This window comes from Mesoplodon densirostris, chromosome 18 (assembly GCF_025265405.1).
Source record: "Mesoplodon densirostris isolate mMesDen1 chromosome 18, mMesDen1 primary haplotype, whole genome shotgun sequence".
NCBI lineage: Eukaryota > Metazoa > Chordata > Mammalia > Artiodactyla > Ziphiidae > Mesoplodon > Mesoplodon densirostris.
The window spans coordinates 35613688-35640298 of record NC_082678.1 but is presented as its reverse complement, the minus strand read 5'-3'; the positions used below and the strand labels follow the sequence as shown (position 1 = coordinate 35640298).

At 54.6% G+C, this 26611-nt stretch overlaps 2 protein-coding genes across 5 annotated transcripts; one reads left to right on the top strand and one right to left on the bottom strand.

The window, feature by feature from the left end:
- Window positions 1-7867: 7867 nt before the first annotated feature.
- NT5M (5',3'-nucleotidase, mitochondrial) lies at window positions 7868-24097 on the bottom strand. Of its 4 annotated transcripts, none has more exons than XM_060081376.1 (5): window positions 23615-24097; window positions 20237-20337; window positions 13206-13266; window positions 9658-9787; window positions 7868-8412 (listed from the first exon to the last, which is right to left on the bottom strand). In XM_060081376.1, exons 1-5 carry the CDS (start codon window positions 23879-23881, stop codon window positions 8267-8269), a joined length of 705 nt encoding a protein of 234 aa, XP_059937359.1. In that variant the 5' UTR covers window positions 23882-24097; the 3' UTR covers window positions 7868-8266. The 4 variants fall into 4 exon arrangements, 3 of the variants coding, with proteins under 3 accessions (XP_059937359.1, XP_059937357.1, XP_059937356.1); XR_009530382.1 differs by lacking the exons at window positions 7868-8412; window positions 9658-9787 and adding exons at window positions 11112-12111; window positions 12220-12563; XM_060081374.1 differs by lacking the exons at window positions 7868-8412; window positions 9658-9787 and adding exons at window positions 11112-12111; window positions 12429-12563.
- Window positions 17049-18261, top strand: LOC132478342 (MKI67 FHA domain-interacting nucleolar phosphoprotein-like). Its single transcript, XM_060081451.1, has one exon. The coding sequence runs from the start codon at window positions 17068-17070 to the stop codon at window positions 17953-17955; it is 888 nt and encodes a 295-aa protein (XP_059937434.1). The 5' UTR covers window positions 17049-17067; the 3' UTR covers window positions 17956-18261.
- Window positions 24098-26611: the final 2514 nt, after the last annotated feature.

Here is a 26611-nt window from a genome sequence, read left to right as displayed (position 1 = left end):
ATGAATCCAGTTTTGTCCCTTTTAAAATATTTTTCCTTTGATTTCTGTTCTGATCCTTATGCACACTCACCGATTTCCTTTTGTTAGGACTTTTTTTAGGATGTCTTTTCCCTTCTGCTATGAAAGTGTCCTGGGTCGTTATCACTTATTCATGTCTCTTGAAGATGGGATTTTGGCTTTCATCTGTGGAGATGTTTTTCCTGAATAGGCAAATTTAACACATTCGCATTTATTGCAACTACAGAAATGTTTGATCTTATTCCTGGTGTCACTTTTGTTTTCTATTTCCTATGCTTTGTTTTCACTCTGTCCTAGTAATTACTGGATTAATTTCATTTTTTCCATTTCAGTTTTTCCTTCTAATAGTTTACAAGTTATATATTCTATTTCTATTTTATGGAGATTTCCCTTGACATTTCACACACATAGTGAATTTTATTCTACCAGTGCTAGACTTATTCTGAACCTATGGCCAGTGAGAGCTTTAGCACACTGCCCTCTGCTCCACAGACCCGAACCTCATTTGTTGCTAACATCTACGAGTTTAGTTCCAGATTGTTACTAATTCTTAAGCAGTCACACTTCCTTAGATTTAGCAAGTTTTGTCCGTTCCTGGCTCATCATTGTTTCTTTTTTAAATTTTTAAAATTTATTTTTAGCTGTGTTGGGTCTTCGTTGCTGTGCATGGGCTTTCTCTAGTTGTAGAGAGTGGGGGCTACTCTTCGCTGCAGAGCACGGGCTTCTCATTGCGGTGGCTTCTCTTGTTGCGGGGCATGGGCTCTAGGCGCGCAGGCTTCAGTAGTTGTGGCACACGGACTCAGTAGTTGTGGCTCATGGGCTCTAGAGTACAGGCTCAGTAGTTGCGGCACACAGGCCCTAGAGCGCGTGGGCTTCAGTAGTTGTGGCGCATGGGCTTAGGTGCTCCACGGCATGTGGGATCTTCCCAACCAGGGTTCGAACCCGTGTCCCCTGCATTGGCAGGTGGATTCTTAAACCCTGAACCACCAGGGAAGTCCCCATATCAATTGTTTCTTGTATTCCATTTCCTGGATTGCTTTTTCTTCTTGCTAGAGCACATCAATTGGTAATATTTTCAAAAAGGAATTGTTTCAATGCCAGACCATCTGAGGCCTCACATGTCTTCAGGAAGGGTTTTTATTCTTACATTTGGCTGGGTATAGAATTCTGAGCATGAAATTACTTTCCCTCAGAATTTGAAGACAATTACTACATTTTCTTCTTGCTTCTAGTATTTGTTACATTCTCTTGCAAACTGTCTGGTTTTTGTCTGTAAATATTTAGAATGTAGTCAAACTTCAACCCCCTGTTCCAACCCAGTGGTGGCACTGGTGGCCTCTTAGAGTCAGAGTTCTGGACACTTTCATTCTCAGCTCTGGGAAGTTTCCTCCTGCATTTTTGTCTCCTTTGGACTAGAAATGAACTGTGTTCTCCATATCTGCTAACCTTTATTTTGCACCTTCCATCCCTTTGTCCTTCTGTGCTGCAACCTCGGGTCCATCTTCTGGCTTGTCTATTTGCTCTTCAGCTGCATCCACTAAGCCCATTTTTTTTTTCAAGTGACCAGATTTTATTTTTCCAAATACTCTAGTTGGCCTTTCTGAGGGTCCAGTGTCCTATCACCTCTGTCTAAGGATACCAGTTATGCCTGTTCTAAGTTCTTGTTCTCATCACATTAACCCCTTTCCTTGCTATCAGTTCACTTGTTCAGGTGTTTGATGCCTGTTGTTTATACCTGAGGTTCACCCCAGCCGCACAGCCTGCCCCCAGCGCGTGTGAGAGCAGAGTCACCCCTAGACAATGCCCGATGTTCTGTGCTGGGGGCCCTCCAACCCCCCGGGTGTGCCGGCCTTCGGGGCCCCTGCCCATCCCTTCGGCTTGGCTCCCACGCTCCTTCCCCCCAACCCCAGATGCCTGTGTTCTCTGCTTGGCCCAGGTGTGTGTGTGTGTATTGGGGGGCTGATGGGGAAGAAGGTTCAACTCACCTGGTGGCTCCCATGGAGGTGCCCTAAACCACCATCCTGCAGGGGGCCAGGCCCCCTCGAGCCCCAGACACACCGTCCAGAGTCCCTGGCTCCACTCACGCTTGGCAGCAGCCCCCATCCATCAGGCTCCCTCCTTCCGTCAGGCCCCGCTGCCCCCACCTTTAAGGTGTTCCACACGGTCGCAGGTTCACCTCCTAGAGGGGGGCGGCTGTTCAGCGCGCTGGGGACCTGGCACCACAGAGGGCTTCGCTGCGAGTCGCCCACCACTAGGGCCTCCTTCCTCATGCACCTCTGGGTTTCCCATCCCTGCCCCGAGCGGCAGCTGTGGACGGTGGGAAGGGCACGGCCTTTGGCATTTGGACCGAACCCAGGCTCCGCTCTCTCAGCTTCAGTTTTCACAAAATTAAAACGAACTCATCTCACCTGGCCTCGTGGTCACGTGGGAAGATGGACAACGTAGCTCATGTCCAGCAGATGCTCCAGGAATATGGGGCCCTTCCCCCTACTCTCGACTCTCTTTCCACTCACTTAGTGGGTACCCCCTCCCAGGGTCTGAGTTCAGGCAGTTAGTGCCAAGGAGGTTGGAGGAGGATGGGGCCACGGCCAGGTGGCCCTTGTTTAGGTCAGAGGTCAGGGGCTCGATTGCCACCATGGTCCAGGAGGCCTGGGTCGTTGGTGGTGGTGGTGGGGGGATGAACCCTCAGCTCGCACAGGGGTGAGAGCTGGAGCCCAACCAGAGCGGCTGACGCCCCTGCCCCCCCGACCCTGGCCTGGGGCCAGACCCCTGGGCACCTGACCCCTGAAAGAATGTTAGCCTGTAAACACATCTGAGGGCTCCCACCTGCACCTCTGGTTTGTATGGGGTCCCGTGAAGGCAGGGAGACAGGAGGCGAGGCTGGGCCGCCCCAGAGGAGTCTCCAGGAGTACAGGAACCCTCTAGGTCTCCCAGTACCCAGTCCTCCCCAGCTGGGCCCACCTGGACCGCAGTCTCCCACCCTGGTCTGTCCCTGGGGCCCGAACTGCCACGAGGCCTCTGCTTTCAGGTACCGTCCACTCAGCTGTCAGCAGCTGGGGTCCCCTCTGTGCACAGCCCAGGCCCTCCCCACAGGAGTTTCCAGAACCAGGACGATGAGTCCAGGAGCCGGGCAGGGCTGGTCTGGGTGCCCGGCTCCTTCCCAGAAGGTGAGAGCAGCCAGAGCTGGTTCTCTGGTGCCATCCGGTGTCCACCTGTGTGAACTGCAGCTCCCGTACAGGCTGGCACCACCTGCTGTCCTCCCGGGCAGCGACTCCTCGGCTCCACACCTCTCCTGGCTCCTACGTGAAAAATTCCCCAATCATTTCCGGCCTCCTTAGGCACCAGCCTGTGGGTCCAAGCCAGCTTTGCAGAATCGAATCAATAATTTTTCTTTTAAAGTTTCATCCAAATTGCCAACAGGGCCGAGGTGTTGGCTGGGCAGGTGATTGGCTCCTATTTCGGTCATTTGTTGCAGCTGTGGCTTAGTCTTCGCGGGAAGCAGCTTTGTGAGCCTGCAGGCCTGCCCCTCTCCCCTGTGAGGCCCAGCCCCCTGGACGGGGCAGCCGTGGCACAGACCTGCCTTCGTTCCCTCGGACTGCACAGGGCTGGGGAGACGGCGGCCTGACTCCCCACAAGGAGGCTGGGGGTTGGCTGGGTGCCGACCGAATGGAAAATGCAAGCAAGACACAGGAGAGACGTGCCCCAGGAACTGGGAGGGGTGGGGGGCGTCTGGGGGGTGGTCAGGCACAGGCCAAGGCCGCCTGGACCCGCGCACGCTACTGACTTGGAAGCAGGACGACGTCTCAGCCACTTGGAGGTCATGAGAGCGGCGGGTGCTCTGCTGGCCAGGCAGGCTGGACACGGCCCTCAGCCTGGCTGACATGCAGGGTCCGACCTTGTCCACGGTGGCCTGGGAGAAAGGGCAGGAGGTGCTGGTCCAGGGGGCTGGGAAGGAGTTTAGGGGACCTGCCCTTCCTTCCGCTTCCTTCCCCACAGTTGCCTGTGTCCCCAGTAATCGCCAGCACCCCCATCTCTCTCTCTCTCTCTCTCTCACTCACACACACACACACACACACACACACACACACGCACCCCTGCATCCATTTCAATGGGCTGTGCTGCTGCCTGGTGCTCGAGCCAGGACTGGCGCCCCTGGTCCCCGTCAGAGCTTCCAGAGCCCCCGGCTCTGGCCACTGGGGCTCCGGCCACCAGGCCCCACCTTGTTTCACAGAGCAAATCCACTTCCTCCACCAAGCAGCCGTGCTGTGGAATAAATGTCCCTATTTCCTGCAACCCTTTCTCGCGGAAGCTGACCAACCTTGGAAATGGCTCAGAGACTTGGCTTTGTCCAGGTCACAGCAAGTCGGGGATAAATCAGGCCCCAGCCTCCAGGCTCCCAGTTCCTAGCCCCTCCCCTCCGGGCTCTGGGGGCTGAGCTCGGCCTCAGCCCTCTGTGCTGGGTGGCCCGGGCTCACCTGTGACCCTCTCTGAGCCCTGGCCTCCTGGGCTGGGTGTGGGCAGGACCAAATGTAAATACACTAAAACTCAGACCTGCAGGTACATGTTCATTATTCACTATAACTGATCACTTTTAATCAACAGCTAAAACGAATTCAGTCTCTTTCCACCCAAAATGGCTTCTCTGGCCTCTAACTCAGGTTCTTCCCAGGAGCATGTCCCCGCTCCCTGGGGGGACCGATGTCCCCTTCAGAGGGTCTCCGTGTTCATCCCTGCCTAGGGAACATCTGGACCAGGCTCTGGGTCTGCTGGGGCCTGGTCATCCATCCTCCCACGTGACCACGAGGTCAGGTAAGATGCACTCGTTTTAATTTTTTGAAAACTGAAGCTGAGAAAGTAAAGCCTGTGTTTGATCCAAATGCATGCAGCAGGGGGATAAGCTGCCCTCGGCCCAGCCAGACTCGGCCCCAGGGTCACTCAGCCCCTCCTTGGTGGTCGCCTGATGAGCCCCCAGCCTATGGCCTCATCCATCCTCAGCACCACCTCCACAGGCACCCAGGGACCCTGAGTCCTTTCCTTCCTGTGCCAGAGTGGGGGGACCTTGGGGGCACAACCTCGGCCTTGTTGTGTGGGACCAGCCTCCTCAGCTGGCCGGAGTCTCTGCTGGAATGTCCATCCTCTTTCTCACACTTTGGAGGGGGCAGGGCACCTCCAGGGGCCTGGCCCTCCCTCACTCCAGCTGAGACCCCTCATCTCCTTTCCCTCTAGAGGGGACCCACCTGGCCAGCTCTTGCATCCTCATCCCATGGGTTCCTGCCCTACCTTCCCTTGGGGCCGCAGGACTCGTGGCTTCCCCTGGATGGCGAATGGGGGCGACGCGAGTGTCCCTCCTCCCCGCTCCCCACACCTCTGCCTTGGCCTGGCGACTGAGGGCCGTGTCAGCCTGCTGCCCACCGCCACCCTCCGGCTTCCAGGACTTGTCTTCGGTTTCTGCCACAGGCCGGGTGCCTGAGTCTCATCTCCAGATGGAGGCCCAGCCTCTGAGCCCAGACTCTGCTTTGTCCTGGACAGCTGAGCCGTAGGGGGTTCTGGAGCGGGGGACAGTGTTGTGCGGAGGCCCAGAGCATGGCTGCAGCACCTGGCATGCCCTTGGCCCCCCAGGGAGGTGGAAGCAGCCATGGGAGGTGGTTGGTTACAAGGCCACGTAAAGTGCTCGTCAGCTCCTGGGACATGGTGGATGCTGAGGACACTGTCGTTACTGGGGTTGTGATGCTGGGATGGGTCCCAGCTGGGGAAACTGTGACCCAGAACAGTGAAGAAACCATCCTGAGTCTTTCTGCTCCAAACCTGGTGCACCGCTCCTCCCAGGGCGCTCTGGGCCTCGAGTCCAGAATATTTACAATATTTTCAAAGGGGTCAGTCTCTGCTCTCGACAGAGCTGAGGCGTTTTGAGGCCAGTGGAGAAGGCGAGGGACCCAGCTGACGCGTCACCCATGGGAGGGGGCCTTCCTTTTCTGCAGGTCATTAAGGGTCCAGAAGCAAAACATGTGCTTTTCAAGTTTGAAGAAACTCACCTTCATTTAAATGAGGCAGGTGTATCCTGCTTGACAAAAAGGGAATCATAGAGCCCTGCGGTCCTGCCTGCGTCCCCAGCTGCCTCACAAGGAGGGCAGTACCGGCCCCTGGACCAGCCGTCACAGCCACCACCTCCGATTCCCCCCTCTGCTCCAGGTTCCAGGCCTGTCCGGCCATCTCCTTCCTGCCTAGCTCCCTCACTGGCAGCCCCAGGGCCTCTTCAGTGCCTCCCCCACCCCCGCCAGGGCCAGGAGGGCTCTCCCCTCCTCCACCCAGATCTCCGTCAGTGTCACCTGGTGGGAGGGGCCCCCCTGCTCCCTGGCACCTTGAGGAAGTAACCGGACACCGTGGTCCCTGCAATGATTTTTTTCTCCTTGAACTGATTGGGCAGCTGCAGTGGCTGCTACCTCAGGGTGAGTGATTCCAGCTGACCTGAACTGGCCTTTAAAACCCAGGGCAGGGCCTCCCTGGTGGCGCAGTGGTTAAGAGTCCGCCTGCCGATGCAGGGGATACGGGTTCGTGCCCCGGTCTGGGAGGATCCCATATGCCGTGGAGCGGCTGGGCCCGTGAGCCATGGCCGCTGGGCCTGCGCATCCGGAGCCTGTGCTCCGCCACGGGAGAGGCCACAACAGTGAGAGGCCCGCATACCGCAAAAAGAAAAAAAAAAAAAAAAAAACCCAGGGCAGCCATCAGCTGGAAGAGCCCAGATGCGAGGGAGGGGCTCTGGCTGGGCCTCACCCCACCCCTGCTCACACCCTGCACTGCACCAGCGGCCCGGAGTGCAGGCTGGGGGTCTCAGCATCCCCCGAGGAGATGTCTCCCTGTGGTGAGAGGTCCGCCCACCAGACTTGGGGTCCCAGAGCTGACCTCAGGGCACAGGCTACGCCAGCGGTGCCAACGACACTGCCAGGGGATGGGGAGGGATGGCCCTCCCCAGGACCTCTCTGCAAGGAAGCACCTCCCCACCCAGCCCCTCCCCAGCCCCCGCTGGAGAAACCAACAGAGCCCAAGACAGCCGTGAACAAGGTGGCCACGTCCAGGGAAGGGCGCGGTTCTCATCAAGCAGAGGCTGCGGTCCCGGACGGACGGTCCAGAGCTGGGGAGTCCGGACTTGATCATTCTAAGCAGGGAGGCGTTCGGAGGGCGGGTGCAGAGGGCCCAGTGGGTAGGCCGCTGCTGGCCACTGGCACAAGCAGTCAGGGTAAAGAGCCCAGGAAGAGGGTGACACACCCCGTGACGCGTGTGACCTGCTCTCCTGTGCCCCTGGAGTCCCAGGGTCTCGTTTCCTTCCCGGGCCTCAGGCCAGGGTGGCCGGGACTCCTCCGGACACTACCCTGCTCGGGCCGGGGGCCTCCAGCCCACGTGATGCAGCCCCGATACCCTCCAGTCGGGACCCACCGGCCGCTCTCCTTAACTTTCCTCCTTCCCGACCCACCCCCAGGGCCCAAGGGACAACCAGGGGGTCCCAGGAGGGCAGCCGTGGGGAGCACAGCAGGGGCAGGAGTGGGCAAGAAAGCACGGGCCGTGGGTGGCCAGTTACGGGGCCACTTCCCGCCCGGGGACACCGCAGCCGCCAGCGCTGCCCCCTGCGCCACCGTCAGGGCCCGCCCCTCCCGGCCCCATGCGGCCCCGTGGTGAGGTAGACCCATCAAGCTGCGCCCCCAACCCAGGCTCTCAGCAGTGCAGGGGGACAGCTGGGCACCCGGGGGCCAGATGCCAGAGGACCTTGGGGCGGGGACTAGAGAACAGCATTTATTGTTCACGCCTTCAGCGAACATCCAAGCCTTCAGCCCCCGGGTAGCGGGGGAGTGGGGGGGCAAACAGAGACCTCTAGCCAGTCAGAGGCGGGGCCCAGGGAGGACCCCTGGCACAGAGCCTGGCATGGCCCAGAACTCGCACCGTGTTTGCTGGATCCGGGGCAGGTCCACAGGGGAGACCCCTGGGCGCCGGGCAGCAGGGGCCGTGGTTCAGAGCGGGGCGGTTGTCCCCACCTGCTCCTACGTCACCCTCAGACCAGGCGGCTGCTGGCCAGGGAGGGGGCTTCCCTGAGGGAGGGGAGGGCTGTCCCCTCTGAACAACGCCCCGGGCTCCTCCCTGACCGGAGGCCTGAGGTCGGCCTGGCTGCCTGTGTCCTGTCCAGGGCCCTGGGCCAGCCTTGCCCCGAGGTGCATGTAAGGCCAGGCCGGGCAATGTGCGGGGCCGGGGCTCAGCCAGCTCAGCGGGGCCGCTTGCTGTCCAGGACGGCCCTCCAGTCGTCTGCCCATGAGTGCAGCCTGCGGCCAGGGGGCTGCAGCCGCATGTGCCGGTTGTGACAGGCCGTGAAGAGCACGTGCTCCCAGCGGGGGTTCGGCTCGGCCCCTGGGGGGAAAGCAGCACCTCAGTCCCACGTCGGGGCCGCAGGCGATCGCACCAGCCCTGTCTCACGGGGGTTGGACGCGGGCCCCCTCGCAGCCCCAGAGCCCACAGCAGGTGCTCGGCGAAGAGTGACCACGTGCTCCCTACGGCCGCGGACTCTGCTGGAGGCTGAGCCTCAAGACACCCGCCCTCCCCCACCCTGTGCCCAGCCATCCTGCGCTGCCTGGACCAGCTCCGTCACCAGCTGTTGACCGTGGGCCCCACAAGCCCCGCAGGCTTCAGTCCCTTGGGTCCACACTGACGCCGCCAGTGGTGACCTGCCCTTTGGGTACGGCCTCTCCCCTGCCCCCCACAGAAGCTGAGTGGGTCCCTGGGCCCCTCGAAGTCATGGCCTCCTCCACCCCCGCACTGTGCCCTGACTGTCCTAGGGAAACCGTGCGGTCGGGGAGGTCAGTGGCAGGCACACCTGTGGATTCTACCTTCTGGACACTGACCGGGGTGTCAGATGGGCATGTTTCCCAAGCCAGCTCCAAAAATCATCAGGGAAGGAGTATTTCAAATTTTCCCACTGAGGTGTCCAAAAGAATAGGATTTAACCCTGAAGCTAGTGATGGCTACCAGGAGGGGAGCGTCTGCCAGAGTATGCAGGCACAGCGAGAACAGCAGAACCAGGAGATAAAGAAACCAAATTCTGATGGAGGTTGTTTGAGCTCCTAGATCCAGCCGTGCCTGAAGCCCTCCTACCCCAGATTTTCAGTTTGATGAACCAATAAGTTTCCCCTCTCCTTTCTAAGCAAATCCAAGGTTTGTTTGTTTATTTTTTGGGAGGGGGTCACCCATAAGCTAAAGGGACAAATACAGCTCCCAAACCACCTTCAACTAGAGAGATTAGGCTTTGCTTTTCTGCTTTAACACATGAGGTTCAGTCCAAATTACTTCTGGGGAAAAAAAGGGGGTGGGATTCTGTTGCTAAAAACAAACGTTTGGAAGCCAGAGTCCAGCCCTCATTTTGTACGAGGGCAAGGCTTCAGGGTGTAAAGGGACTCACTCAAGGCCACCCAGAGAGTTACCCCAGAGCCAGGATCCACTCTTCCTGACTCCCCGTGGGGCCCCTTCCGAGGCTGGACGCGGAGAAGAATCTTGTCTCCCTCCACGCGCGGCTTAAGGCTGGATGTGATGCCTAACACATGTCTGGTGAGTGAGGGGGGTCAGGGGCCGGGAGGCCTGGCCGCCACGCTCGCCCCTCCCCCGCTGCAGGCCACTTGCCTGTGATGTCCACGCGGTCGTCTATGAGGAGGTCGGCGGAGACCACGGTCTTGTCTCTGGTCAGCACGATCTGCTCTAGGAAGTCAGGGCCGAAGTGCTTCTCCACCCAGGCGTACTGGAATGACAGCAGGCGGGGGGAGGTGGAGCTGTGAGGGGGCACAGCCGGCTCTCCTGCAAGAGGGGCCCCCCGGGAGACTGCCACGCTCAGGGGACAACAGGACCGTCCCCGCCCTTCGGCCACAAAGCGGCAGAATCGTGGCTCCGAGCAGACGCCCCGGCCCCCGCGGCGAGGCTCTAGGGCAAGGAAAGGGGGACGGAGCTCCAAGGCGCGTCGAAACAACCCCTTACAGACGGGCCGTCCTCCTGTCCTACCCGTTGAATTTTCGTCCGGAGGCCACGTGAGGACTGGACCCGTGACGGGAGCGGGAGAGGGTCTCAAGCAGATGGTGCCAGTGCCGGGGGCGCGGGTGTGTCCGGGGGCTCTCCCGACGCCCTGCTCCTGAGTGACCTTGCCCAGCAGGTGGAGGACCCCATGCAAATGACCACACTGGCCACCTTCTCAGGAAGACCCCCCATCACAAGATAACAGGGGGCCGTCATGTTCACAAAACAGCTTCGCGAGGCTAAGTCTCCACACCGAGCTGGACTGACAGCAGACGAGCTGACTCCTGGGTCGTCCACCAGGCCAGGGTGCGGACACCCCAGGCCTCTGGCTGGGAGAAGAGGCCCTGACGGGGGCACGGCAGCCCCCGCATGGCCAGGGGAGGTAGGGCGGCCGGGGCTCCGGTTCCAGCTCAGCTGCTCTGAGGGCTCCATCGCACCCCGCACTGAAGCCTCACAACAGCCGCGCAGCAGGTGGGCACCCCGAAGGCTCTGAGGCAGTAAAACAAGGGGGTGACAGAGGGTGGGGGGCAGGGCACAGACATCCCACAGGAATGCGTTCCAGGCCCACGGGGAGCCATCGGAGCTGCGTCTCCAGGCCAACCCGGGGAGGAGGGCAGGCAGGCGCTGCTCCCTCTTTGCTCTTCAGTTTGGAGGGTGTCCACTGAGATACCTTTAAGCTCAGAGATTCTCTCCTCAGCCGCATCAGGTCTACTCAGAACTTGTTCTCCCAAGTGCTTTGCCTTCTTATTTCCATGACTCCACCCAATTCTTACTTTCCCCAAGGAACCTGCCCTGGCCTCCTCCCTGGGTGACCACAGAACCTGTGACAGAGTGATGACTGTCTCTCTTCCTGCCACACTCTCCTCAGCTCCCTAGAGCAAAGAGACGGCTTTTTTAAGCCCCAGATGCCTAGCGTTGCAGCAGGTGCCCGGTAAACGTTTGCCGAATGACTGCCAACCAAAAAAGCATTTACTTTTTTATTGCAAAAGTAATGGCTAATCAAAGAAAATTTGGGAAATCAAGGAAAGTTAGAGAAGCATCTATAGTTGGCAGAATTTCCTTCCTTCCCTTTTTTAATAAAAATTTACCACCTTTCAAAATGTAGTTTTTAATTAAACTGTATAGGCAACTTTGCACCTAACTTATTTTTCCAGGATCCAAGAATGCAGAAAACATAAGTCAACCGTGAAACTGCCCAGGCTTTCTAGTTTGAGAAAAGCGCACTGAGGTTCTTTCTTTTGTGCTGGGTGGGGGTCTCTGGCCCAAAGAGAAGACACAGGGGTGACGTTTACTGCTTGCAAGGTGGTGAATGCCGCCTTCTGCATCCTTCCTACAACCCAGGGAGGCATCATCACAACTGCACTGGTTATGAGACAGAGGCCCTGAGAGGCTGGGTGGGGGGTCTGAGACCCAGAGCTCTCGTCTGACTCCCGGGCTCGGCCAGGGTGGGGGCCGGGGTCCGAGGGCACCGCTGGGGGGGCGGGGCTGGGGAGGGAAGGTGGCTCGTTTTCCACCCAGTCGTAACTCTGGTCCCTGAAGACACTTGGGCAGGCAACAGTTCGGCCTGGCGAACACAGAGCCATCCGAGGTAAAGTGGTGGTGTTATTCCCGAACCAGAATCTGTCAAGACGACCCAAACCGAATCCGAACCACATGCAGCAAAAGAGTTACTAGACTTTCGAGGGAGGAGGTCTTTCCATGGCCTCAGGGAAGAGCAGCATTTGGTGACACAGCTGCTGCAGAGACAACTAAAGGCTTTAAAGTAGGGCCGGCGGGACATGTCCCGCACCCCCGGGGGTGTGCGTGTGGAGCTGAAATGCACAGGCAGCTCCGGAGGCTATGTCAGCATTTCTCCCCAGATGGCCATGTAGACAGAGGTGTGCTTGAGAAACAGCATCAGCAGGAAGCAGGCTTGCTGAGGTACAGAGGGGTAAGAAGGGTGGTGCTTCCAGCCTCGGAGGTAGGGGCGGACGTGGGACAAGGACGTCAGTACCCCGGGGACAGACACGGCAGGTCGGAGCCAACTGGAGCTCAGAGGGGAGTGCTGGGTTGAGGCTGCAGGGGCGGGATGAGGACTGTGAGGGCCGGACAGCCAGCCTCGCCTCCACCGCAGCCCTGGCTGAAACCGCTGCCCCAGCCCAGCGGTTCTCAAACATGGCGCACCTAGGGGCTTGTGGAAACACACTGGCTACTCCCAGAGTTTCTGCTGGGGGTCTCGCGAGAGGCCAGACGATGCCCACTTCTAGCCAGGGTGCAGGGGATGCTGAGCCTCCAGTTCATTGCTCTGCTGGGGACTGGACATGCCTCCAGGCCCAAGCCCACCCGTGCTGACCAAGCTGAGTCACTTGCCCCCCGCGGTGAGCTGCACTCACGGTCCTGGCAGGTTGAGGGGCGTCCTGAGCACGAGGCACACAGTGGAGGCCAGCGCCCACAACCCCCCAGTGAGGGCGCATCCCTTCCGTGTGAAGTGCAGGAGGCGCCGATCGTTGGCTGACCGTGTGTGTTTTCTTCTCACGTGGAGCCGGGCGAGGAGAGGTCCTGAGAGGACACACTGGACCCCTGCCGAGGTCGGCCCCCGAGCAGGGGGTCTGGGCCCCGAGCCCCACCTTCCCAGACTTGGGAAGCTCCTTGGCTTCCTCGTGGCAGGAGCAGCCCTGGGCCCACCTCTGGTGTGAACCCACCCCCGGGGAACAGACCAACCCTCTGGGTTTGGCAACCCTGCAAGTTCCCAATCTCCAGAGAAGTCTCAGTTTTATGTAATTCTACCTACTTTCAATAAAGATGACGAAGTGAGTATGTAGCAAACTGCAGCTTCACTGTCTCACCTTTGTGAGGCTTTTCGTGCCCAAATACTTGGTTTGGGTGGCCTCCAGCCCCTCCCCGACCCACATCCTCTCCTCATCCCATCCTTCACGTCAATGCTGCACCAACGGTGACGGTCACCTTCCCACAGAACCTGGTGCCTCGCCAGGTCCACCCAGAGGGTGCAGCAGAATTTCAGACTCTGCTGGGAGGAGGCCCTGGCCCAGACCCGGGAGGCTGGATGGGAGGAGGGGCAGCCCCGGTAGGCAGCGGCCATGGATGTGGGTCCAAGCTCTTCCCTGGGACACGGGGCAAAGCAAGAAGAGGCCCAATCCCAGGCGACTTACCTTCTCGAAGGGACAGTACTTGTACATCTTGATGGGGCTGGTGCAGATGAAGACGTCCGTGCTGGGGGAGAGGCGGAGGGTGAGGCTGGGCGCCGGCGTCCCCCTGCCCGAGCCCGGCCCCCGATGGCCAGCAATGCCCTGTCCACCCGGCCCCGGCCGCCGCGTGTGACCCCAGCCCTGGCCCGACACCAGCTCAAGGCCAGGCAAACCACAGGGCAGCCCCGTGCAGCCAGCCATGCAGGTTGGCAAAGCTGAGGAACAGCCGTCCCTGGGATGTGACAGGAAATGCCAAGAAACGGTGAGTACCAGCCTGCGAGGAAGGCATTACAGGACCAGAGCCAGCTACTCAAGGGACGTACATCAGGGCCTCACACGGCGCAGAAGCAGGAAACCTACAAGCCAAGCCGGAGTCTCTAGGTCAAGGGTGCAGCCGGGCGGCTCGGGCTTCGCGCACTCCTGTGGACCCTGGTGGACCCTCGCGGTCTGTGCTGCGCCAGGTCCTCCCGCGGCCCCGGGCCCGGCGCCCGCCAGCAGTGCCAGCTGGTCCCCAGTCCTCATCAAGCTGGCACCTGCCCCCAGAGCGGCACCTACTGTCTCATCGGGCCAAGCCCACGGGAGACGGGATCCCTGGAAAGCAGTCCCGAGAGGCCTATGTCAGACTGAGGCCCCGGGCAGAGGGTGTGGCGTCTCGGGCACCCTGGGTCTCCGCCTGCTTCCTGTCTCCGTGGATTTGCCTGCTCTGGACATCTCATGTTAACGGAACCCCACAGTACGTGGTCTCTTGTGACTGGTTTCTTTCATTTAGGGTCATGTTTTCAAGGGCACTGGAACCGTGGGCCTTTTTACTGCCCAGTAATGTCCCTTGTATAGATGCTCCACGTTCAGTTTACATGCTACCACGGATGGACAGTGGGGCTGCTTCCACCCAGGAACTGTGGCGCTGGTGACGCCCGTGCGCAGGGTCCGTGTGGACCTGTCTTCGTTTCTCTCGGGTGCGACTGCTGGGTTACAGGTGGCTCTGTATCCAACATCCTGAGGATGCGGTTTCCAAGGCAGCTGCACCGGTTACAATCCCACCACCAGCGATAAGGATTCCAAGCTCTCTCCATCCTTGGCTACACGCACGATCGTCCATCTTTTTTACGACAGTCATTCTAGTGGTGCAGAGAGGCTTTTTACTGTGGTTTGGACTTATTTCCCTAAGGATGAATGATGTTGAGGCAAACTTTCACGCACTTAATTGCCATCTGTAACTCTCCTTTGGAGAAATGCCAAGGAAATGCCAAACTCAGCGCCCGAGCCCATGTTTTTAAAACTTAAGTTAGATGACACCCTTCTCTCTTCTACCTCTTCCTCCACATCCCACCTGCCCCACACTCACTGAAACCTCACCCTCCTGGCCTCATTTGCTACCCAAGTCAGCAAACCCCTTCCGCTCCCAGGGCCTGTACCCTTGCTCCCCGCTGCCCTTCACTACTCATTCCGATCCTACAGGTCTGACGTCAGATATCACCCCCTTGGAGAAGCATCTGCACCTGAAATAGCCCCTCCCTGGGGACCTCTAACACGTCACCTTGCTCATTTCCTGCACAAAGCACAAGACACAGAGCCATCCACTTGATTAGCCATCCACTAGACCCCTCTCTCAGCCCAAACTCTGGGCATGGACTGACCGTCAGAATCGTCCACCCGCTAAGAGCCAAAGTGGAAGTAAAGTACCAGTGGTGTGGTCTCAACCTGGACATCTCAGACTGGAATTTCTGCAAATGTGTTAATAGGGCAGCTGTGAAAAAGTGCTCTGGGCCAGAACCCACGAGAAGAAAGCTGCCTCCTTGGGACTTCCCTGGTGGTGCAGTGGTTAGGAATCCACCTGCCAATGCGGGGGACACAGGTTTGAGCCCTGATCCGGGAAGATCCCACGTGCCGCGGAGCAACTAAGTCCGTGAGCCACAACTACTGAGCCCATGCGCCACAACTACTGAAGCCCACGTGCCTAGAGCCTGTGCTCCCCAAAAGCTACCTCAATGAGAAGCCCGCGCACCGCAACAAAGAGTAGCCCCCGCTTGCCGCAACTAGAGAAAGCCCGTGCACAGCAACAAAGACCCAATGCAGCCAAAAATAAAAATAAATTAAAAAATACAAAATAAAGCAAGCTTCCTCCTCTGCCGCCCCCTGAAGAATCTCAATGCACGTCCGCAAACTAAAAGCTTTGAGAAGTTCCACAAGAAAGACACCTCTCATTAATATTTCCCACGCTGCTTTAGTCAAAGAACACTCTTCTTGGGACTTCCCTGGTGGTCCAGTGGTTAAGACTCCACACTCCCAATGCAGGGGTCCTGGGTTCAATCCCTGGTCAGGGAACTAAGATCCCACATGCCGCAACTAAGACCCGGTGCAGCCAAAATAAATAAATAATAAATAAATAAATATTAAAAAAGAAAAAAAGAACACCCTTCTGTTGCACACCTATTATGTCCTGCAGAATAGTAACAGTGGCAGCTAACATTTACACTGCACACATTTTACAGATGAAGAAACTGAAAGTTTAGAAACTCGCTGAGGGTTCGATTCTGGAGAAGCAGTCTAACTCCAGTTCAGACTGAGACTTAACCACCGTGCAATCCAGCTCCCCAGAATACAGTTGGTGAATGTGGTCCAGGAAATGCGGATCCAGACAAGAACAGAGCTTTTAAAAGCTTCGGTGCAAAAATACACATTCTTTGCCTCGCCAGGCTCTTGTTACAGGTGGAAGAAGTTATAGTACATTATTCTGGTGTAAATCAGGTTCAAATCATAGACCAGAGTAGAATACACTACTCTGCAGGGCCTGGACTCAAGTCTAAAGATAAATTATCAACCAAACCATCCTACAGGTCAACCCAAACTCTAAGCATTTTGTGTTTCTCTGATGCCTATTTATCATGTTAGAACTTTGAAAGCAGACAATGTTTGAAGGCAGTTACATGGCACAGTGAAAGCCAAATCATACCTTATGGTTTTTTTTTGTTTGTTTGTTTGTTTTTTTGCGGTACACGGGCCTCTCACTGCTGTGGCCTCTCCCGTTGCGGAGCACAGGCTCCGGACGCGCAGGCTCAGCGGCCACGGCTCACGGGCCCAGCCGCTCCGCGGCATGTGGGATCTTCCCAGACTGGGGCACGAACCCGTGTCCCCTGCACCAGCAGGCAGACTCTCAATCACTGCGCCACCAGGGAAGCCCCATACCTTATGTTTGATTTGTCATCGTGGTTGCTAAATTCAAGCAAAATTGTGAGCAATAAAAGTTATACAAGCCTAGAAGTAAATCCTAACATCTGTGGCCAATTAACTTTTAACAAGGAAGCCAAGACCATTCAACAGAGGAAAGAAGAGTCTTTTCAACAAATGGTTCTGGGACAATTGGATTTTCCACATGACAAAGAAGGAAATGGGACCCCCTTCCTCACAGCATATGCAAAAATTAAAATGGATCAAAGACCTAAATATAAGAGCTTAAACTATAAAACTCTTGGAAGAAAACATAGGAGCAAATCTTTGTGACCTTGGATTAGGCAAAGGATCCTTAGATACGGCACCAAAAACACAAACGACAAAAGAAAAGAAATAAATAAATTGAATTATATCAAAATAAAAACTTCGGGTTTCAAAGGACACCACCCAGAAAGTAAAACAACAATCCACAGAATGAGAGAATATATCTGCAAGTCATATATCTCACAAGGGACTTGTTATCCAGAATATATAAAGCAGTCTTATGAGTTAACAATAACAAAAAAAAGACAAATAAATTGAAAAAAAATTAGCAAAGGATTTGAATAACCATTTATCAAAAAAATATATACTTTTTCGCCTGCGAGCTGGCGACATGGCGGCCCTGACTGGACCGGCCAAGCCGCTCCTGTCCCTGAACCCTCAGGAGGATACCAAGTTTAAGAAGGAGGTGGCGCGGGTTCACCGGCGCGCAAGCAAGCAACAGGAGAAACAAAAACTTACTCCTGGAGTGATCTATGTGGGCCACTTACCTCCATCGCTTTATGAAACCCAGATCCGAGCATATTTCTTCCAGTTTGGCACTGTTACAAGATTCAGACTGTCCAGGAGTACCAAGACTGGAAATAGCAAAGGCTCTGGCTTTGTGGAGTTTGAATCTGAAGATGTTGCCAAAATAGCTGCTGAAACGATGAACAACTACCTTTTTGGCGAAAGACTCTTGAAGTGTCATTTTATACCACCCGAAAAAGTACGTGAAAAACTTTTTAGGGAGTGGCATATGCCATTTAAAAGGCCATCGTATCCAGCAGTGAAATGGTGTAATCAGCATTGGACACTTCTTCAAAAGCTACGGATGGAAGAGCGACTTAAAAAGAAGGAAAAATCACTCAGGAAGAGATTGGCTATGAAGGGAATTGATTATAACTTCCCTTCACTGGTCTTACATAAAAATGAGGAAAATGCTTCAAACACTGGTGCTCGTAATTCCAGAAAGCACCAGGCTTTACGTAAGAAGAAGAAAAAAGCAGCTTTGGTCACTCCTAACACTCCTGAGAAGACTGTGGATAGCCAGGGCCCCATGCCGGTTTGTACACCATTTTTGGAGAAACGAAAATCTGAAGTGGCTAAAATGAATGATGATGATAAAGATAATGAGATAGTTTTCAAACAGCCCATATCTGGTGTAAAAGAAGAAACAAAAGACACTCAGACGCCTACAAGTTCAAGGCAAAAAAGACGAAAAAAAAAAAGCACCCAATAATTCTGAATGTATTGTGTATGGCTGGTGTTCTGAAAAAGGTGATTTTATTATGGAGGCTGATTCTTTGTATTTAACTAGATACGGTGGAATGCAATCAGTAACAAGATGGTTGGAGAAAAAAACTGTCAATTCAAGTCAGCAGGGAGAGCAGCCAGTGATTTTGGCTTCCCCGCCCTCGCAGAAATGCAGGGGTGAGCACCAGCTCAGCAGCCCGGCTCACGCTGCCCGTGTCCTGCCTCTACGGCTCTCTTCAGCTTTCATAGCTGCCTTTAGTGGCTCTGCCTGGGTAGCTTAAGTACTAGGCTCTAGCCTTTGTCGTTATCATCAAATAAAGAAAATAAAATCTCTATTAAGTGACCATGTAAGTGGTTCTCTGTTAGACCCATCAGATGGCTGAAACTGGACATTAAATTGTATTAAGGGTGAGAAGGCAGCGTCACTAGTAATCGGGATTCGCTTATGTATTTGTGATCATTTTTACCAATGTTAAGTTAGTTTGGGGCGGGCTAGCATGGATTAATTAGTAACTACATCCTGTATCAGTATCATCAATCTGGAATTAGACTTCAACATTTAAGCAGTGACCGCCAGGTAAACTTTTTCTATATTTTTTTGTATGCAAGGGGGACTTGGGTGTCTTGAAGTAAAATAGCTGGTTTTTGCCTTTTCAACTATCTTTAAGTTTCTGATGCTCTTGAAATATGCTTTTGTATCAGCAAATTCAGGTTCATTAAAAACATTCATTGCCACCAAAAAAAAAAAAAATATATATATATATACACAAATAGCTAATATGCACACCAAAAGATGCTTAACAACATTAGTCTTCAGAGAAATGCAAATTAAAACCACAATGAGATACCACTTCACACCCACTAGGATGGCTGCAATCAAAAAGACCATAGCGGGCTTCCCTGGTGGCGCAGTGGTTGAGAGTCCGCCTGCCGATGCAGGAGACATGGGTTCCTGCCCCAGTCCGGGAGGATCCCATGTGCCGCGGAGCGGCTGGGCCCGTGAGCCATGGCCGCTGAGCCTGCACGTCCGGAGCCTCCCGTGCTCTGCAATGGGAGAGGCCACAACAGTGAGAGGCCCGCGTACCACAAAAAAAAAAAAAAAAAAAAAAAAAAAAAGACCATAGCAAATGCTGGGGAGGAGAAATTGGATCCCTCAGACATTGCTACTGGGAATGTAAAATGGCGCAGCTGCTTTGAAAGTAGTTTGGATTCAGCATCTGACCCAGCAGTTCCACTCCTTGGTACACATCTAAGAGAAGTAAAAACATGCGACCACAAAAAACCTTGTACATGAATGTTCACAGCAGTGTTATTCTTCATATCTAAAAAGAAGAAACATCCAAGATCTATCGGCTAAGGAACGGATGGACAGAACGTAGCACATCCACACGACGGAGAATCACTCAGCAGTGAAAAGGGATGAAGTGCTGATTCATTTTGCGACACACATGAACCCGGAAACATCATCCTGAGTGAGAGAAGCCAGTCACAGAAGGCAAGGTATTGTAAGAAACGTATATGAAACGTCCAGAATAGGCAAATCCAGAGACAGCAAGCCAACTGCAGTTGCCGAAGGCTGAGGGCAGAGAGCAGGAATGGGAAGTGACTGTTAATGTGCTGAAGTTGACTATGGTGATGTTTGGACATCTCTGTGAACCCGCTAAAAACCATGTGGGTGTAGGGGATGTGAATTGTACCTCAATAAGGCTATTTTTTTTAAGGTTCTCAGGGGAGCACTGTAAGTGCCACCGAATTTCGATGGGCGGTGGGCACTGGTTCTGGGGCGGGGGCCTCAGCTCACAGGACCAGGCAGACGTTTCCCTCATCCTCTTGCTGTTGCTCCCCCATCCCATCTCCCAGGTCTCCCCATCGCACCCCTTCACACACCTGGCTCTCTGTGTTCAGCACTGATCCCAGTTCATGGTTGTCTTCCCGGATGTGATGCTCTATTTAACACCTGCTCTCTGGCTGGACTGTAAGCTCCAGGAGAGCAGGGAATGTGCTTTTTTCACTTGTGACTCACTGCTGCCCAGAGGCATCTAACAGTCAGTTCTCAGATATTTGCTGAATAAATGAACCCTGAACACCCAGCGAAGCCCGTCAAATTAGACTCGACATTCTCCCAAGTTACTGGATGGAAGCATCTTAACAGCCTACAGACTTGCCCCGTGAGGATGGACCGCGCAGGCCCGTGCAGGGTGAGGAACGAGAAGCAGAGGTGATGTGATGTGGGAAGGGGCGCGGACCCTGGGCCGAGACAAACTCACCTCTCCAGGTTGGCCATCTGTTTCACAGCCTCCACAGCGCCTGGCAGAGGCTCGAGGTCAAAGAAGAAATTCTCCGACTCCCAGATGCTGATGGCCTTCTCCTGAGAAGGGGAGAAGAGCAGGTGATGCCCGGGGTCCTCAGCACCCTGCGTGCCCACACCCCGAGGATGCAGCTCCTGGGGGAGGATGGGTGGGAGCTGGCACTGGTGTGTGTTCTGGCCCCTTTGCAGGAGGGATCCAACTTCTGCGAGGATCCAACAGGGACCAGCTACGGTGCTGGGGCTGTGGATTCTGAAGCCAGCGCTGCTGCAGGCCCTGCTGGAGTTGGTGGGGACAGAAGGCCAGCCCCCAGGAACCACACGTTCGCCTGATTCTAAAGGCCAGAGGACCCCTGGAGGCAGTGAGGGTGGGCTGGGTCCTGCCACGGTGCTGGAATCTCACTTTCAACAGCTGGAGGAGCTCAGGCCCTTCAGAGCACCGCCGTGCCACGAGGGATGGGGGCACGGGCAGAAGGCCGACCGGGCAGAGCTCCAGGCTCCGCACCACATCAGCAGAACAGCTCTTTATCTGAGCTACGCATTGGGATGCCAATAAAATACTTCATTAAAACACACACACACACACACACACACACACACAACTATTCTGCTGCTTTTAAAGTTTAAAAGCCCACAATCCAGACCCTCATTTCACGTGTGAGAAAACCGAGGCTCAGAATGGGGAAGGGATTGACTTAATGTCACACAGCAAAAAGGTGGCTCCCAACTGCCCGGCTAGGAGTGTCCATCTTATGCTGCTTCCCAAATTCAAGTCTGCAGTATGTCACCTCCTTCCAGGGCCAGGACAAGGGGAAAGTGACAACCCCCAGCCTCTGAGAAGCAGGAAACCATGTCCCATGTGTGCAATGAAGGAAGCGCTCCCCCACCCACCGTCAGTACACCCCCCAGAACAAATGCCACCACGGCGACATACGGGGAGTACACGGAGGTCACATGGGCAATACTGTTGTCAACTACATGGGCTTAAGCAAATCAGTGCTTATTGCTAATATATGCCCTCTCTTGTCTGAGCCTCACATCCCACAAGCGGCAAGAGCTGCCATCCCCAATTTACAAATGAGGAAACTGGGCTTCACTGAAGCTTTTTTTCCAAGGCCACTTCAGGGTGATACTGTCAGAACTTGAACTTGGGGCTTCCGACTCAAAGGGAAGCAGTGTGAGTGGTGGAAAGCAGGCTGTGGCCCAGGGCTAACCATCTCCCCTCAGCACCCCAGCTTACCTCCCTCCCCCTCAACTTTCCCTGAAACCCTGGTCAAGGGACTTCCTTTCTCTAAGGCCCGTTCAACTGCCCTAACAGTGTAAGATTCTAAGTCAGTGAAAATGAGCTATGCCTTCCCCTCTGCCCTGCTCACCCCTTGGCAAGCGAGGCTCAAAGGAAACACAGAAAGACCCACATTTTGTAAAGCAGGGATGCCTCCGTGTGGAAGCCGGGTGATTGACAGGGAGGTTTTAATGCAGATGCTGGGCCAGCTGAGCCAAGGGGAGACCAGGGAGGTCCTGCTATGAGCTGTGTCTGGGGATAAAGGTCATGTTTGCATCTATTAAAGCCCCATTGCCTGCAATGTTCCCTGGAGCAGCAGTGCACAGTGAGCTCTCGGAGCACCCCTCCTTGGTGCCCGAGTTCTGCTCCCAGGCCTTGTTCTTGGAAGACAGTAACGCATTCCCTTAGACCCGGAGTCCGCACATTGGCACAATGGACTAGAAGAGCCACTGTCCTTGGAGAGCTGGGGGGTGGGCGACCTAATGGCAGTGGCAGTCTGCGGGACCTGGACCTGAGGGAGCCGCCAGCTGAGATCTGCATCTTCAGCCAGGCCTGGACACTGGCAGGAGGACCCAGACTTGGTGCTGGACGAACGCTCTGGGGAAGGGTAACCGGCCCCCGCAGAGACCCCCTCCTCTTAGCCAGGACCTGGACCTTCGAGGGTGAAAATTGTGCCGTAAGACCTTGCCCTTTCTTGTCAGAACAGAGAATAACATTTGCTTGGTGGATATTTACAGGAACATCATTACCTGACCATGACCTGACCTCAAGAACAAAGGATCTAACACCAAGAAGTCTGCACCAACTAACCACGCCCCTCCCTTACCTTTCCTAGAAAAGGGCTTTGCTGAAAGCTTTTGGGAAGTTTGGGGTTTTTAAGGCATGAGCCATCCATCTCCTTGCATGGCCCTGCAGTAGACCTTTCTCTGTTCCAAACTCTGACGTTTTGGTATTGTTTGGCCTCACTGTGCATTGGGCACACGGACTTCCATTTCAGTAACAGGTTTAGTGGCATCACAGTAACACGGTCCTGGGAGGAAAGGAAGAACCCGGACGGCAACACTGAGTGCCGTCTATGAATGAAGACACACACAGGGCAGGGGTGAACATTACTGGGCCTGCAAAAATTACTAGGGCATTTTCTCCGGTTTAAAGTTTTTAATTAGGTATCAGGGAGTGGGAGAGGTCAGCACCCCAGCCTCAGGGGAAAGTTGCCTTCTGAAGCGCCTGGTGTTAATGAAAAGAAATGGCGCTTGATTTCCTTTTTAACACCCACCCCTCCACAAACCAAATTACTGTCGAGATGCCTTTTGTAAATCAAAGAACTGGCACTTGTTAGAGGAGGACAGAGGACAGGACTGAGTGACCTTGGCAAGCAGACAGACAGCTCAGATCCAGGCTGACCCTTCTTGGCTGTGACATGGGACAGGTTCCCTCACCTCACAAGGGAGAAAATAATGTCTGCCTCACAGAGGAGGAAATGCAGCAACCTGGGGTTACAAAGTAGGTTCTAAAATCATCATCAACTCCCCCTGGCAGCCACCAGAGGTGGCCAGTTGAGGGACAGCAGAAAACACTGGGTCTCTAAGTTGGTCCATGGCAAGATCCCGTTCCTTTCACAAAGTAGTTTAAATGGACAAACCAAGCGATCTAAGAACGTTCCTGGTGTCGGAGCTCAGGTGCTCAGCTGGGCGGGCTGGGGCAGGGGATAAGCCAAGGAGTAGATCCGGACCCACCGTGACTCCCTGTGCGCCGTCCAGGAAGACTCGCAACCTCAATGCTACTGGGAACCACACTTTGGTGGAAAAGGGGAAAAAAAGAATGGATGGTAAAGATGCTCATCAAATTTAGGTAGAGGAAGAAACGGGAATGCGACTTGAGGCCAAAATTAAAAAGTCAGTTGAAGATGGGGAGTTAGGTATATTACGCTTTATGTGCTCCTGAATTTTGAGAAGCCCTCGATGACAACCAAGAGCTATCGAACGCAGAGGCCCCTAGGACCCGGTGCTACCGGTGGCGACGCCCAGGGCCACGCGCGCCCGGGGCGGGGATGCTCACGCTCAGCCCGGGCTGCAGGCGGTCGTACTGCTCCGACACCCAGAAGCCGCGCCGGTCCTCCAGCGCGATGAAGGGCTGGTCGGGGAAGCGCGCGCGGAACTTCCTGAGGAAGCCGCCCTCGAAGTCGGCCAGCACGCCGTCCATGTCCACCAGCACCCGCAGGGCGCGGCCGGCAGGCCGGCCCGACGCCCAGCGCAGCCCAGCGGGCCCCGCAGGCACCGCTGCGCCGCGGGGCCTCCGCGCGCACCAGCCGCGCAGCCGGATCATGGCCCCTGGCGGGCGCTCGCCGCAAACACCAGGGCCATGTCCGCGGGAGGAGACACTGCGGACAGGGGAGCGGGCGTCGGGGTCGCGGGATGCGGGAGGCGCGCGCGGGGTCGGGGACGCGCGGGATGCGTGGGGCGCGCGGGGCTCGGGGCGCGCGGGGCGCGCGGGGCGAGCGGGAAACGAGCGCGCAGGCTCAAGCCCCAGAGCGAGGCTGCGGCCTCGCCGCCCTTAAAGGGACCCGCGCTGCCGGAGGCGGGCCCGAGGGGCGTGGCCTGGAGGACAGCCCTGGGCGCTGGGCTGTCCCCGGGGCGTCCGCAGTTCCCGATCTCCACTGGCACCTTCTCCCAGGATCCTGCGCCTGGGCTCCCTCCTCCCAGTGCCGCAGCGAGGATGGAGCAGGCCTGTGTCTCGGAGACGTTTACTGAGCCCCTGGAGCGTCGCTCAGTGGACCACGTGGACGAGGTCCTGCTACCCTGGAACTCACATTTTAGAAGGGGAGAGGGACACAAAGCAAAATAAGTCAACAGAATAGGCAGAAGAACTTCAGGGAGTGACAGTAGGAAGGAACCAAAACAGTGATGTGCCCCCTGCTTTACAGTGACTGGCTGGGGAGAGGCTGTTAGAAGAGCAATTAACACCGTGCAAATATCACGAAGCCTTAATAAAACCGGTGACTTTCAAATGAATCTAAAATAAATATTGTTATGTACCCCGTTATAGGTGGCTTTTTTTTTCTTCTGGCTTTAAAATCTTTTATTGTCAATTTGAATGAATAAGAGACTATTACTGTTGTTATAGGCAAGCAGTATCCAACAGAGACACACCAGGACCCTCCTCACCCACTATACTCTAAGACACACTAGCATTTTGTCTTTTCCAGAAACACACCAAGCTTATTTGGGTCTAAAGATCTTGGCATACATTTGTTCTTCTCCCTGAAACTCTCTGCTCCCAGATCCCTTTTCATTGGCTCCTTCTCACCCTTCACATCTTGGAAGCATTTCCTGACCTTCCTCTACCTGATGACCATGTTTCATTTTCTTCATAACAGGTACTGACTCTCTGAAAGTATTTTATTTGCTTGCTTTGTGTGTAACTCCTACAGCCAGAGCTTCATTGCCACAAGAACTTTGTCTTGATGACAGATATACACCTGGCATCTGGCACAGGGCTGGACACATATCAGAGACAAAGTAAATGTGTATTCAAAGAATGAAAAACAGATAGTTAAATGTGGTATCTCCACTCACTGCTGTGGCTGTTTGTTGTAAGGTGTGTCTCAAGTAATTGCTGAGGACTTCACTGGTGGCACAGTGGTTAAAAATCCACCTGCCAATGCAGGGGACACGGTTTCGAGCCCTGGGCCAGGAAGATCCCACATCTAAGAACCCACAACTAAGCCCATGCGCCGCAGCTACTGAGCCTGCGCTCTAGAGCCCCCGAGCCACAACTACTGAGCCCACGTGCCTAGAGCCCCTGCTCCGCACCAAGAGAAGCCACCACAATGAGAAGCCCATGCAACGCAACAAAGAGTAGCCCCTGCTCGCCACAATTAGAGAAAGCCTGCACGCAGCAACAAAGACCCAATACAGCCAAAAATAAATAAATAAATAGATTTATAAATAAAATAGATTTATTAAAAAATAAACTTAATTGCTGGATTTTACTCATGAATAGCTTTTTAAAAAGTTAGAATATATCCAAGGTTACCCCTCTAACCACATCCCCTTCAGTCATTTCACTCTTGAGAGGAAGAGAGAAGGGTGGGATGCCCCTTAGCAGTTTTGAAATGAGTGTGATTTGATTCCTGGCTCCTCTTTGCCACAATGCAGGTATTCTCAAACTTTAGTGTGCATCAAGGTTACCTTCAGGGCTTGTTAAACTCAGACTGCAGGGCACCACCCTCAGAGTTTGTAGTAAGTCTAAAGTGGAGTCCAAGAATTTGCATTTCTAAGAAGTTCCCAGGTGACGCTGATGCTGCGGGCTGAGGAACCACGCTTTGAGAACAGATGCCACAATCTAAATAGGCAACAAAATTTAAAGTATGACTAGTAGCTGTGGCTATTTTGAATTATTGTACTGTTTAACTTCTCACAACATTTTTGGCTTTTACTGAAATCCATGTACATCCATGGAAATGTGTCCTGTAATTCAAAATATCTGTCTTCTGTTTGAGGACCAAATGTTGCCATACAGCATTCAGGGACAGCTCCATCCTACAGTACAAGTGTTAAAGTCATTCATCTATACTTGTCCTAAATACATCAATTTGTTTCCATCTGTATTTCAAGGTACAATTTTTACTATTATATTTCATATCGACTGACTACTGTAATAGCTTCCTAAATGATTCTCTGAGGTTATCCATGTAAAGCCAGACAGCCCTTTCTAAGTGCAAGTCTGATCATGCCACTCTCTTGCATCAAACTCTCCGTGGCGTCCCAATCTTTGGGGAGAAAGTCCAGTATCTTTAACACAGCTTACTTGACGTGGTCCCTGTCTATCCTGCAGCCCCACTTCACACCACTCCCCTCCAACCATAAGTATTTTACGTGGTTTATCGTGAGAATTGTACAGTTGGGGAAACAAGGCAGAGGACAGCCAAGGTACTTGCCCAGAGTCACAGAGCTACTAAGTGGTAGAAAAGGGATTTGACCGCATATTGCCTGCCTGGCCGGACTACTACCTCGCAGGAAAAGCCTCAGGGAAGAGGTGGCAATTAAGCCGGGC

Coding starts and splice junctions, on each gene's coding strand:
- NT5M (XM_060081376.1), bottom strand. CDS start 23,881: ATGATCCGGCTGCGCGGCTGGTGCGCGCGGAGGCCCCGCGGCGCAGCG. Junction 20,338..23,614: donor GCCTGCAGCCCGGGCTGAGC/GTGAGCATCCCC, acceptor TCCCCTTCTCAG/GAGAAGGCCATCAGCATCTG. Junction 13,267..20,236: donor CAGATGGCCAACCTGGAGAG/GTGAGTTTGTCT, acceptor CCTCTCCCCCAG/CACGGACGTCTTCATCTGCA.
- LOC132478342 (XM_060081451.1), top strand. CDS start 17,068: ATGGCGGCCCTGACTGGACCGGCCAAGCCGCTCCTGTCCCTGAACCCT.